The sequence below is a fragment of the Limulus polyphemus genome, unplaced genomic scaffold, assembly GCF_000517525.1.
Source record: "Limulus polyphemus unplaced genomic scaffold, Limulus_polyphemus-2.1.2 Scaffold1073, whole genome shotgun sequence".
NCBI classification, from domain to species: Eukaryota; Metazoa; Arthropoda; class Merostomata; order Xiphosura; family Limulidae; genus Limulus; species Limulus polyphemus.
The window spans coordinates 289795-301104 of record NW_013666683.1 but is presented as its reverse complement, the minus strand read 5'-3'; the positions used below and the strand labels follow the sequence as shown (position 1 = coordinate 301104).

General features: G+C 37.5%; 1 protein-coding gene across 1 annotated transcript in view; it reads right to left on the bottom strand.

Annotated features, from left to right (window-relative positions):
• Positions 1 to 11310, bottom strand: part of LOC106462002 (conserved oligomeric Golgi complex subunit 7-like) — a 47382-nt gene that overhangs the window by 30797 nt on the left and 5275 nt on the right. The window contains exons 4-6 of the mRNA XM_013921869.2: positions 3843 to 3898; positions 3645 to 3729; positions 2721 to 2810 (exon numbers count right to left, since the gene is read on the bottom strand). Of these exons, the coding sequence (XP_013777323.1) occupies positions 2721 to 2810; positions 3645 to 3729; positions 3843 to 3898 (231 nt within the window). The remainder of the gene's footprint in view (positions 1 to 2720; positions 2811 to 3644; positions 3730 to 3842; positions 3899 to 11310) is intronic.

Below are 11310 nucleotides of genomic sequence, written 5' to 3'. Positions count from 1 at the left end.
TTGAGGGAAAAATGGGGGTGACCACCACTTCCCTATCCTCTCTCTCACTAGCTTAAAATTACTGTCCTGGCTCCTATGGTATTTATTGCTGGCTCATAAAGGTCAGTTATATTCATAAACCTCTGATCTTTATTAAAGGCACATCTAACTCTCATCTAATTCTAAACTCGATAACTAACAAAAAACTACTTTTCCATTTTTGAAGTCTTGATAAGCTCCTTTAATCCCATTTTTATTAATTCTGATAAAGTAGTTAGCACACAGGATCCCATACAAAAGTTGTAATGGTTTTCAAATGAGACCCAAAACTTGAGCACTTTCGAATAGTTCACTATTCTTCATCAGGAGAACAAAGGGTTATGTTTAATGAGTGTAATGAAATATAGAGACTTGGATGTTAGTGTCACGTAAACCGGATATTCAGTATGAGTTAGCCTTAAGCACTAGCCAATCAAAACCTAGAGTTGTTAGTGGTGTCAGGTTTAGTTTGTGCCTTTTTTTGTTATTTTATATTTATCAGCATATTTTTTATGGTTAAGTATTAGCTTTTTTGTATATATATATGAATATTTATATGACAAGCTAATATTAGGCCAAATGCGATTTCAGATACAAGTTGAGAAATATATTTGTGAGATGGGCTGACATCACCAAATTGATGCTCAGGGTAAACTGGACACAATTTTTTGCTTGTTTGTACACAATGGGCCATCTGTGCTGTGCCCACTACGAGTATCAAAATCCAGTTTCTAGCATTATAGCCCGCAGTCTTACTGCTGTGCCACTTGGAAGCAACCGGTCAGAAGAGAATATAAAGAGGCCATCCTGAATAGTACATTTCTTCTGCAAGCTCTACTCTCAACAGATTACAATGGATGGTTTTTTGTTTTGAATTTCGCACAAAGATACACAAGGGCTATCTGTGGTAGCCATCCCTAATTTAGCAGTGAAAGACTAGAGGGAAGGGAGCTAGTCATCATCACCCACTGCTAATTCTTGGGCTACTCTTTCACCAAGAAATAGTGGGATTGACCGTCACATTATAATGCTCCCATGGCTAAAAGGGCAAACATGTTTGGTGGGATGGGGATTCAAACCTGTGACCCTCAGATTGGGAGTCAAGCTCCCTAACCACCAGGCCATGCCTGGCCACAATGGATGGACAACAAGAAACTCTCCAGTTGAACTTATGCTATATGATTTTCCCTAAATTGATTTTCAAAAGTACACTGTTTCTTTCATAAGAGAAATATTTGTAATGTTTGGTTGTTGTTAAGCACAAGGCTACACAATGGGCTATTTGTGTTGTGCCCACCATGAGTATTGACACCCAACTTTTAGCATCATAAGTCCAGAGCAGAAACTTATGGCTGAGCCAATGGAAGGGCCTATATGAGTGCTGTATGATATCTGTAAAATCGTTATATTCAAACATTACTTAAAAAATAATATTTTTTACCAAGTTACATATTTACTAGCTGCAGCACCTTTATGTAAATTCATGATTAATGAAAGATTATCTTAAGACAAGAAAAGTTGCTTCCCATATATGTAATTGTAAAAAATGCTAAAACACCCATAAAAACGGCAAAACACAAAATATGAAACTGCAAGTTTGCATGTATCTCCACATCGACCCATCAAACCTTCATGTCATATTTGGTTAAGATCCATCAACAGGGGTGGAGTAGTTGTAAGAAATGCAAAAACGCCCATAAAAACCGCAAAATTGAAAATTTGTATGTATCTGCCCACGGACCCAATAAATCTCCATACCAAATTTGGTGAAGATACATCAACAGGAGGTGAGGTAGTGGTAAAAAATGCAAAAATGTCCATAAAAACCACAAAACTGATAATTTGTATGCACCCCCATATGGATCTAATGAACCTCCATATACCAATTTTGGTGAAGATCCATCCACACCCTGTGAAGCAGTTACATGGACAGACAGCAGACAGTACTATTATATTTATATAGATACTTTTTCCAAGTTGAGAATTTTTTTTTTTGTTAAACATTCTTAAAAACAGTTTTTTGTACATAGGTTCACATTCATTTACTATTTATTTGTGTTTTATAAAATCTAATTTAGAGTAGTTAAAGTTGAGTTGATTCAAATTATCATGTTCCTTAACTCTCTCAATATGGGCTCGGTCAAGTTGACTGACCTTTTTGTACTCGTTTAGTTTTTATAGATTTAATATTTATAATTATCACTAGTGGAAATTCAGGATTTTTTTAAATATTGCCTTGTAGAATTAAGAACTTAAAACTTGTATACTATTAAAATACGAATTATTAGCTAAGATTTTATGCTTTTCTGATTGGTATAAGAAGTAAAAAGTGGCTTAATAACATTTTGAATGTAAGACACTAAAACCTTGTGTCACGTGCAGTAAAGGGTACCCGGGTTGATAGGGTTAAACACATTTTCATGCCCTCTAGTTAGAAAGTTCAGCTCCTACAACAAAATAATTCTGGGTGCAGACTTGTACCACAAGTTAATGAACTTTCGCTTGGGTAACAACAATGTGATATTGGCTTTAAGCTAATATGATCAGTGTTAAATGTAAAGGAACTTTTGAGTAAAGACTGACTGAAGTCAGCCGTACATTACAAGAAACACGAGCAGTACTTTCACTAGTAGCCTAGAAATACTTCTGATCTTGATATTCTTATCATAAAACCACGTTCATCATTTACAAGTTACACTAACTCTTAAGGCTTTGTTTGCTTCCTGCATTCTAGATTTGACAGTATCAATCTTCAGTAGATTCTTCATGGATGTGGTCGAATCTCTTTCCACCTAAACATGAGAGGATAATTTTTGCGTTATCAAATAATCCAATCAAATATACATATATGTACTCTTCAAAAACAAAGTTATTCTAAGGCTTAATATTAACAACTAGTTTCTAAAATAAAACTTTATAAAGTTCAAGATAAAAATGGGACAGATAATTTTTGTTGACAAATTTATTAATAATGATTTTCTTCAGTTTAATTCTTTGGTGGATTTGCTTTGATTTCTAAATAGAGGTTGCATCCTTAAAACCTGGGATTTATTTGAAGAGAATCCCAGGGATTTAAAGAATTGTATTAACCCTTTCAGGATCAGAGGGGTGTCACTGATATCCTCTGCATTGTTCTTCTTACACTGGTGATTCTTAACCAAATTGAAAGAAAATTTGTTTACCAATATGTTTTCTTGATTAATCTTCATTTAAAGCTAACAGAAAATTAGAAAGTATAGTTAGAAAGTTGCCTATACTAAAATTATTTGATAAAACTATGGATGATGGTGACTAAAATACAAAAAGTAATATGGTTCAAAAGTTCATAACATTAGAGAACAATATTAATAACAAAATTATTCATGTAAATGTTTGAGGTTTTACCAATCTCCTGTCTACTCATCATTAAGACAAAATGGAACTGGCATTCCAGGAATTAAGTCAATAAAATCCCCAAATCTCAGGATTTAGAAAAATCTTTGGGACTGCAACCCCTAGTTCTAAACTAAACTGTCCAATACAGTTAATATGTTACACCATATTTTTTCTTCAGTAAGTTTTAACAAGGAAAAATAAAAACTATAGGAGTTTTTTAAAATTAATTAATCATTATTTTTTTGTCTTACTTTTATAAAATCCTCCTTTACTGTTTTCATCTGCTCTTGGAGTAGTCCTGCTTCTTGTCTCATTGTTTCCACTTCTCTTAGAACCCTAAGATACAAGAATTTTCTCTTGTAAGTAAACAAACAAATTTCATCATTGCAAGATTCTGTAAAAAAACAACATTTTCTAGACTTATAATACCCAGTATAGTGATAACTCACCTAGGGAGGTTTTGAAGAACTTGCTGAGCTGTGTCTTCCAAGGCACTATTAACTTTCTGAAATCATAAAGAATTCACACATAAAAACAACAACTTATACATATTCTAACACAATTGCAGTCTTCATATCTGAACAAAAGACTATAGTTAAATTTACAATGGCACTATATAAAAATAACAATAAAAAAACTAAATATCCATGTTGGCCTTTAATCTACCTCAGAGTATTATTTAATTTGGGTTCATTTACGCTAACAACAATGAACATTTTTTGATCTGTCAACTACAGTAAAGTGAATAATATGAAATAATTTCCATTAATATTGTAAGCAACAGTGTTCTGAAGCCATTCATCAACGATGATCCTCCAAATGCTAAGTCCTTGAATTGTATTAGACCCTTCTGGACTTGAGGAGAGTCAATGACATCTCTTGGATTTTGTTAATATTTACTAGGAAAATACTTAACCAAATTACATGAAACTCAGTACAAGTTAGCTTACTAAATAGTATCTAGTTATGGCTTCAAAAAATTCCCTTAATTTGATTCAGTTTTTATATATTTTTTTATATTGTGAAATTTCCAAAATTTTGTTTTGAGACTGTTTTGAAAAGCATTAAAAATACTGCCTTTCAACTTAAATTTTAATTGCTTTATTGTCGATCAGAAAGTTCTATTTTATATATCCAATCAATTTCAACTTCATTGATGTTGATTGATATATATCTATTCTGATAACTGATTTTACCAATTGCAGTAGTGACCACTTCCAGCTCTACATAATGAAAAACATGGCAAAAACTGACAAAGAATTATTGGTTACCTAGAACTTGACATTTCTAAATAGCATCACAATTAACCTTCTAACATGAGGTATGGTCTAAGGTTGGTCATTTTGACTGACCTTGTAACCATGCAACTATAAATACTACAACTCTTAATGTTGCATGAGTATCTTCACAAAATTTGGCTAGCTTTTTGTAAACATTACAAGTCTTTTGTATGGAAAAATCTGATTTTTTAATTAAGTTTTTTACTCAAAGTTATAATTTTCCTACACTGAAAATTTATTTCTGATGGATACTTATCTCCTCTCACAAAATTAGCTAAAATCCCACATTGAAAAAAAAGGGAGGGACAAGTGCAAAAGAACAAATCAAGCACCCCCAAAAATGTCCTAAGGATACCTCTGAACCTGGAAGATAGAGATCCGAAGATCAGAAGAGGGGAACTGCACTACTCTTTGTCCTTGTGTACAGTGTGACATGCACAAGGGTGGAAATGTAAGGTGTAGAGTGGCTATGGCTCTTTGAACCGTAATTGTTAAGCCAACTACATCCATAACCTCCCCAAAGAGCACTGACATCTACGTGGAGGTAGGATGAAGATCATACCATCTTCAACTCAAACCCAAAAATCAGTGTTTTAAGACCTGCACCTATATTCAGGTATGCAATGGATACATGATGTCCATCAAATGGAATCAACTCCTCTAACTATGGCACAAGCCAGTACCATCCAAAGACAACAACATCCCCAGAAGAAGAAGAATGAGGGATAATCTAGGAGAGCACTGGAACCACCCCAATACACAGTGATGAAAGACACAGATGGAGCAATTGTGGGAGGAAGAGAGACAACTTGCCTCCGTGAGAGGACTTATGTTGATTGGTTCACTCTAACCCAAAACCTCGATGCTGGAAACTGACATCAGCAAGAAGGTAAAATGAGGGCACCCAATAGAAGGGTGAACTGCAAGTGCAACAGCACAGCTCCATTGTGAACTGAAAGTGGATCAGGAGGCCACGTCATCCCACAAGGGGATGGCTCAACTCCATCTGATGTGTAAAAGGAAGTGGGAGGCAATATCATCTCGCAAGGTGATGGTTCCACTCTGATGGTTTTGTAAATAGTAGCAGGAGGCCACATCAGCCTAGAAGGTGACAGCTCAACTCCTGCAAGTGTAATACAGATAAGGAGACCACGTCAACCAGAAGGCGATGGCTCAACACAATTGGTTGTGTAAATGGTAGTGACAGACCACAACATCCCGGAATAGATGGCTCAACTCCAGTGTTGGTGTGTAACATGATGAGGAGGCCACATCAACTACCAAAGAGACAGTTCAACTCCTCTGGAGGCCACGTCGCATATACACAAGCAAAACACCACTGCCCTACACTGAAAGGAGTGGTTTGAGGAACTCATTCAGGAGGGTACCTCCATGGTCCACTACCCCAGAAGCTTAGAAATGAATGTGGCAAGGGCTCCCATACTTCACTTGAAGAAATGAGGGTGACTATGTGGTGGAGAGCCTGGAGGAACATCACCACCAGAGACAGTGCAATGAGTGACCATGAAACCTTCTTTTGAAAAGCAGACCATACTTGGTCATTCACACGAGGCATGGCAGGGATGGGCAGCAAACCCCTTCTGCTTTATCCATGTAGTCCATGGATGGTATGGTCAAAAACAGGCATATTTATCGAGCAATGACATCACAAGGTTATTCATCCACAAGTGATCTTGGGGAACACCAAATCTCAACAATGATTGTGCGTAGCCATGGACTAGAAAGTGGAGTCAACATGGCGGACAGTGCAGATTTAGAGTTAAAGAACACCTAGACAGGCACCACTCACCACAGAATGGGATCTGTGAGAAAAAAGGGAAAGAAAAGATCCCTGAAAAAAAAAGAAAATGAAGACAACTGACCAGTTAAAGTTGCATCAAAGTCTGAAGAATGGCCACAGGTGGTACATAAAACCCCTACGCAGCAGAAAGCTCAATACGATGAAGATAGTGGAAGATGAATGTACTGGGAGTGGTCCACATGCCGGATTGGAGAATCTCCTCCACTGAATGACAAAAACAAGAAGCAAGAGAAAAGGTGAGATATCTGATTTGATGGGAGGAAACATGGAACACGGTATGGGAGGAAGAAGGCAGGAAAAGAGTAGGCAAAATGAACCAAAAAGTGAACCTAATTCATAAGGGTAGAAGGAGAAAGATCACGAAGGGAGGAGGATTGCCATGGGATAAATAGACAGTTGCGTGTTCCCTGAAAAGATGCAGTATGTACGAAATAACAACGAAGGGCCCTGACCAAACACACAAGTCTTTTCAGATCCAGTTGATGGTAAAGATGGAATACAGAAGACAGTGAAATAGGAGAAAAGAATGAACAACCCTCCTGAGCTGCCAAGGTTTTAGGGAGAAAGGAGAAGTTAGGTAGGGTGATAAGGGTATGTGATACGTCTATGGCAAAAAGATTTGACCATCAATGACCACAAGCCAACAAAAGAAGGAAATTAGTTTTAAGAGACAGATGAAACAAGGAGCACGAGGAAAGTGGGTCAAATGGAGGTAAAGTGAGGTCATGGATGACCACACTTATGTCCCAATCCGGAAGGGCAGGATGCCTTGGCAGCCGTCAAATCCTTAAGGAATGCATGAGCCCAGTAAGAACAGGAAAAAGGAAAACCTTACAGTATAGGGAAAAATGGAAGGTATGAGATAGGGCTGCCCGATATCCTGAAAGTGAGGAGACTGAAGAACCACAGTCAAACAGCCAAGTGAGAATTCCGTAGCATGAGCCACAGAAGGCTCGTAAGCTGGAAATTCTCTGTTAGCAGACCAACAGCGGAAGACTTTCCACTTATGTTGGTAGACTTCTAAGGAACCAGCTAACAAGGAGGCAACTGAATGAGTGAAATGTTGATATTGAAATCACCAAAAACAGAGGTCTATGGACCTGATGCCCCCTGGTGGCTGATATGTGCCACCACCATAGAATTGTCTGAATGAACCATCATCAGACAATGACAGAGGTGAAAAAAGAAGTGATGTAAAGCCCAGTGTACTGCCAGAAGTTTGAGATCATTGATATGCAAGACAGATGCATCTGCAGACCAAAGGCCCAAAGCTAGATCCAGATGTGGGAGAAGAAGTGGCATGCCTATCAATGTATGAGCTTTATCCAGCCACCAGTGCAGGTCATCTCACAGAGAAGGAGGAAGGGAAATGATGATGGAATGAGAATCTTGAGCAAGTTTCCAGCGATCATGAAGCACCCATTGCAGGGATCTCATGTGGGCTCGACCGAGAGGTATAAGTGCAGTCATGGAGGACCACATCCCCAAAAGTGATAGAACCTCACAAGCAGTAAGTGACCAAGTCAAGAGGGCTCGGTGAACTAAAAGTTCCATGAAACGAAGAAGTAAAGGAGAAGGCATAGTATGACAGATATTAGTGATTACTAGATGGATTGGGTAGAGTGTGGGTTGAAGAAACGACTTCTCCAGTTTGATCAACCAGCCTGCTCGTGTTGCCACAGAAAGAAGTTGGTAGATATGATGTCAGACTTTAGTGCACCACAGGATCTGTAGGAAGAGGAAAGAAAATGGGGCAAGGAGAAAGAGGAGGAGGGGAAAAAACTGGAGAGCTTTTACCAGCCCCAAACCCACAGGGCGACAGATGTTTCATCGTGGAGGAAAACGATGAAAAGAAGTACCCCGACTACTAGGAACGGGTAAAGGTTGGTGGGAAGAAGGATGGGAGATGGGAATAGGGGGATATGAGGCTCTAACTGAGACAAACAGGCAACAAAGGAGTGAGGATGGATTGCTGATGGAACCTGATGCTCAATAGTTTCTGGGACAGTACCAAAGACATGACGTCACAAAAACAGAGCAAGACGTAAGTCTTGTATATATGGAGAGGGTAAACTGACCAGGGCCAATACAGCATCCCTACCAATAAGGTCCCAACAGCAAAGAAACCATGTGTGTAACACCAAAGCCAAGGAAAAAATGTGGGCTAATGTAGAGGAGAGAATGTGCTGGGTATCCACAAAAAACTTCTCAGAATTTCTGTGGAGTGCCTCAGAGAGATGTATGGAAGAAAGATACTGTAGAAGGGTGGTTAGGGTAAGAAGAAGGCAGGAATATTGTACATGGGGAAGACTAACACTATAATCGGGAACTGTCCCTCACAGAGGTAACAACGAACCCAACAACTGCTGATCCAAAATGGACAGTCAGCACGATGGTAATAAAGAGCGTGCTGATCCAATGGCCTCGGGGAGCATGGCAGGATGATCCCCTCACTTAATTGAAAGACAATGTGATCAGCATGTACCCGAATATCTGGGGATGGAGGAAAACCAAAATGGTTGATAAGAGGATTCATGTAATAAAGAAGGTCAAAGGAATAAGATATAGGGAAAAGGGATAAAACATCATAAACCTGAGACACAAAAACCATGACGATTCCTCAGGTAGCAAATGGGAAGAAACGGCAAACTCTGGAGGGGAGAAAAGTGGATCAAAATCCTTGTCATTTCATAGAATTTCCATCGATTCAGAAGAAATCTTGGCGATGCCAGGGGACAAACATTGACCCATGTAGCATTCAATCTACTGACATATACAAGCAGAAAGATCCACTGTCGGGTTGCCTGCACCTGTTGCCTGAGGAATAACATTAGTTGTTGGTGTGACTCCCAAAGTGGTAAAGCAAACTTTGGAATTCATAATGCAAAACATAACTCACGAGTGATAAAGTTTTGCTGAAATAGATAGTGACAAATTGAACTGGGTTATAGTAGAAAAGAAATTAAAATTAAGTTAAAAAAGAAACCACTTCTGGCGGGAAGAAAATTTTTCTTCGTCACATGTACCACAAGCACAAAAATAGACGTCTGAACTCGACCACTGCCAAACAGGAAGTGATGATTCAGTAAAGGAGTGTAGAGAGAGTCACATGTGTCATGTGACCATGTCATGATACTATTGGTTAAGAGATAAAGCATGATGATTTGCTTGAGAGACATGTTGGAACATGATAATTCCAACAAAGGGGGGTGTGCAAGGCTTGTGGCATGTGTTATGAAAAGTTCACATACAGAGGGCAGCACTGAGAGGTGAAGGTTCAGTAGAGAAGTGTAGAGGGAGTCACATGCGTCACATGAACATGTCATGCTACTATTGGTTAAGAGATGAAGCATAATGATTTGCTTGAGAGACATGTTGAATCATGATAATTCCAACAAAGGGGGGTGTGAAAGGCTTGTGGCATAGCAAGGTGCCACTTCTAAGTGATCTGGGGGTATATCCCCCCCTGGAAAAATTCAAAACTGGTTACTAAAATATGCATTTTCCTGTATTCTGAGGATGAATTTAATCAGGTTTTGTCTTGTAAAAAATTTGCATTTTTAAGAGTGTAATTATGACAAAAACATTAGGTTCACAGAAGTTTGAGCTGATAATCTACATGAATAAATAACTAACTTCAGTAACTCAGATCTTTTTAATTTAAAAAATGGCATTGACTAAAATAGAAAATATAGTATGATTAATTAGGCAGATAGAAGTACACAGGATGTACTCAGTAAAAAGACTAGAATGATGGAGAAAGTGTCCATCAGACATCTGTTTGCTTTACTTGAAAGTTGCAATAAAAAAATATTAATGATTTTATTAAATTTTAACACACTCTTTCAACAGCCAAGGTTATTTTGCAGTATCTGCTACAATCTTCCTGAACCTTAAAGATGCCACTTACTCATCACTTAATATCAATTCTATAACTCTTCTAATCAAATACAAACACTGAAATATTAAACATATTGTTAACAATGTGTATAGCCAATCTGTGTCAAGCCAAGCTGAAATTTACCAACTTAATATTAGAACAAAATAAATACAAATTATTGTTGTAGGAAGCTTCATATATCTTTCAGTAAAGATATTTCCCTTAAAAATAATTATAGATAACTTCTTGTGTATTTCTGACACCAAAACATGAATGAGAATGCAAAACTTTGACACTGCTAAAGTCCATTCTTATACTAGATGTATTTGCACAGTCTCCAAAAGTTTTGTTTTAAGAGTAAATAAAACGAAAATTAAGGATAACAAACATTTTAAATTCTTGCTTTTGAAGTTCATATGCCATGCTGTGTTGTAGCCTACAGAATGCATAAATCTTCTCATGATTAATTGCATGCACACATTTTATTGATGTCACAACAGTACAATAAATGTCTTTATGTGATGTCATTTCAGAGTCTACTGACTGACTGACAGACAACCCATTACTGTATACTGGTGCAAATGGTTAAAACAGGTGACCTCTCCAAGTGGCATTTGGCCTCCTTTCAGGGAAAATACAACTAATGCAAAGGAATGTATGGTATTGATGTTAGACTTGGTTATTTCAATTCCATGCTATCATCCGCATTTGTTTATTTTTCTGAGTCATAGTGGCTAACTGATACTTTAATACAATATTCAGCATGGATAACATCAGATAACCAATGCTTATTTCCTTTCTACATTTTTAAACTCAATGAAAAGAACATATTTAGTCAATTCATTTGTGCAGACTAAAGAAGAAACATTTGTATTCGTCAGGAAGGACTGATGATCAAATCAAACAAATTTTCATTACTGTATATATATATATAT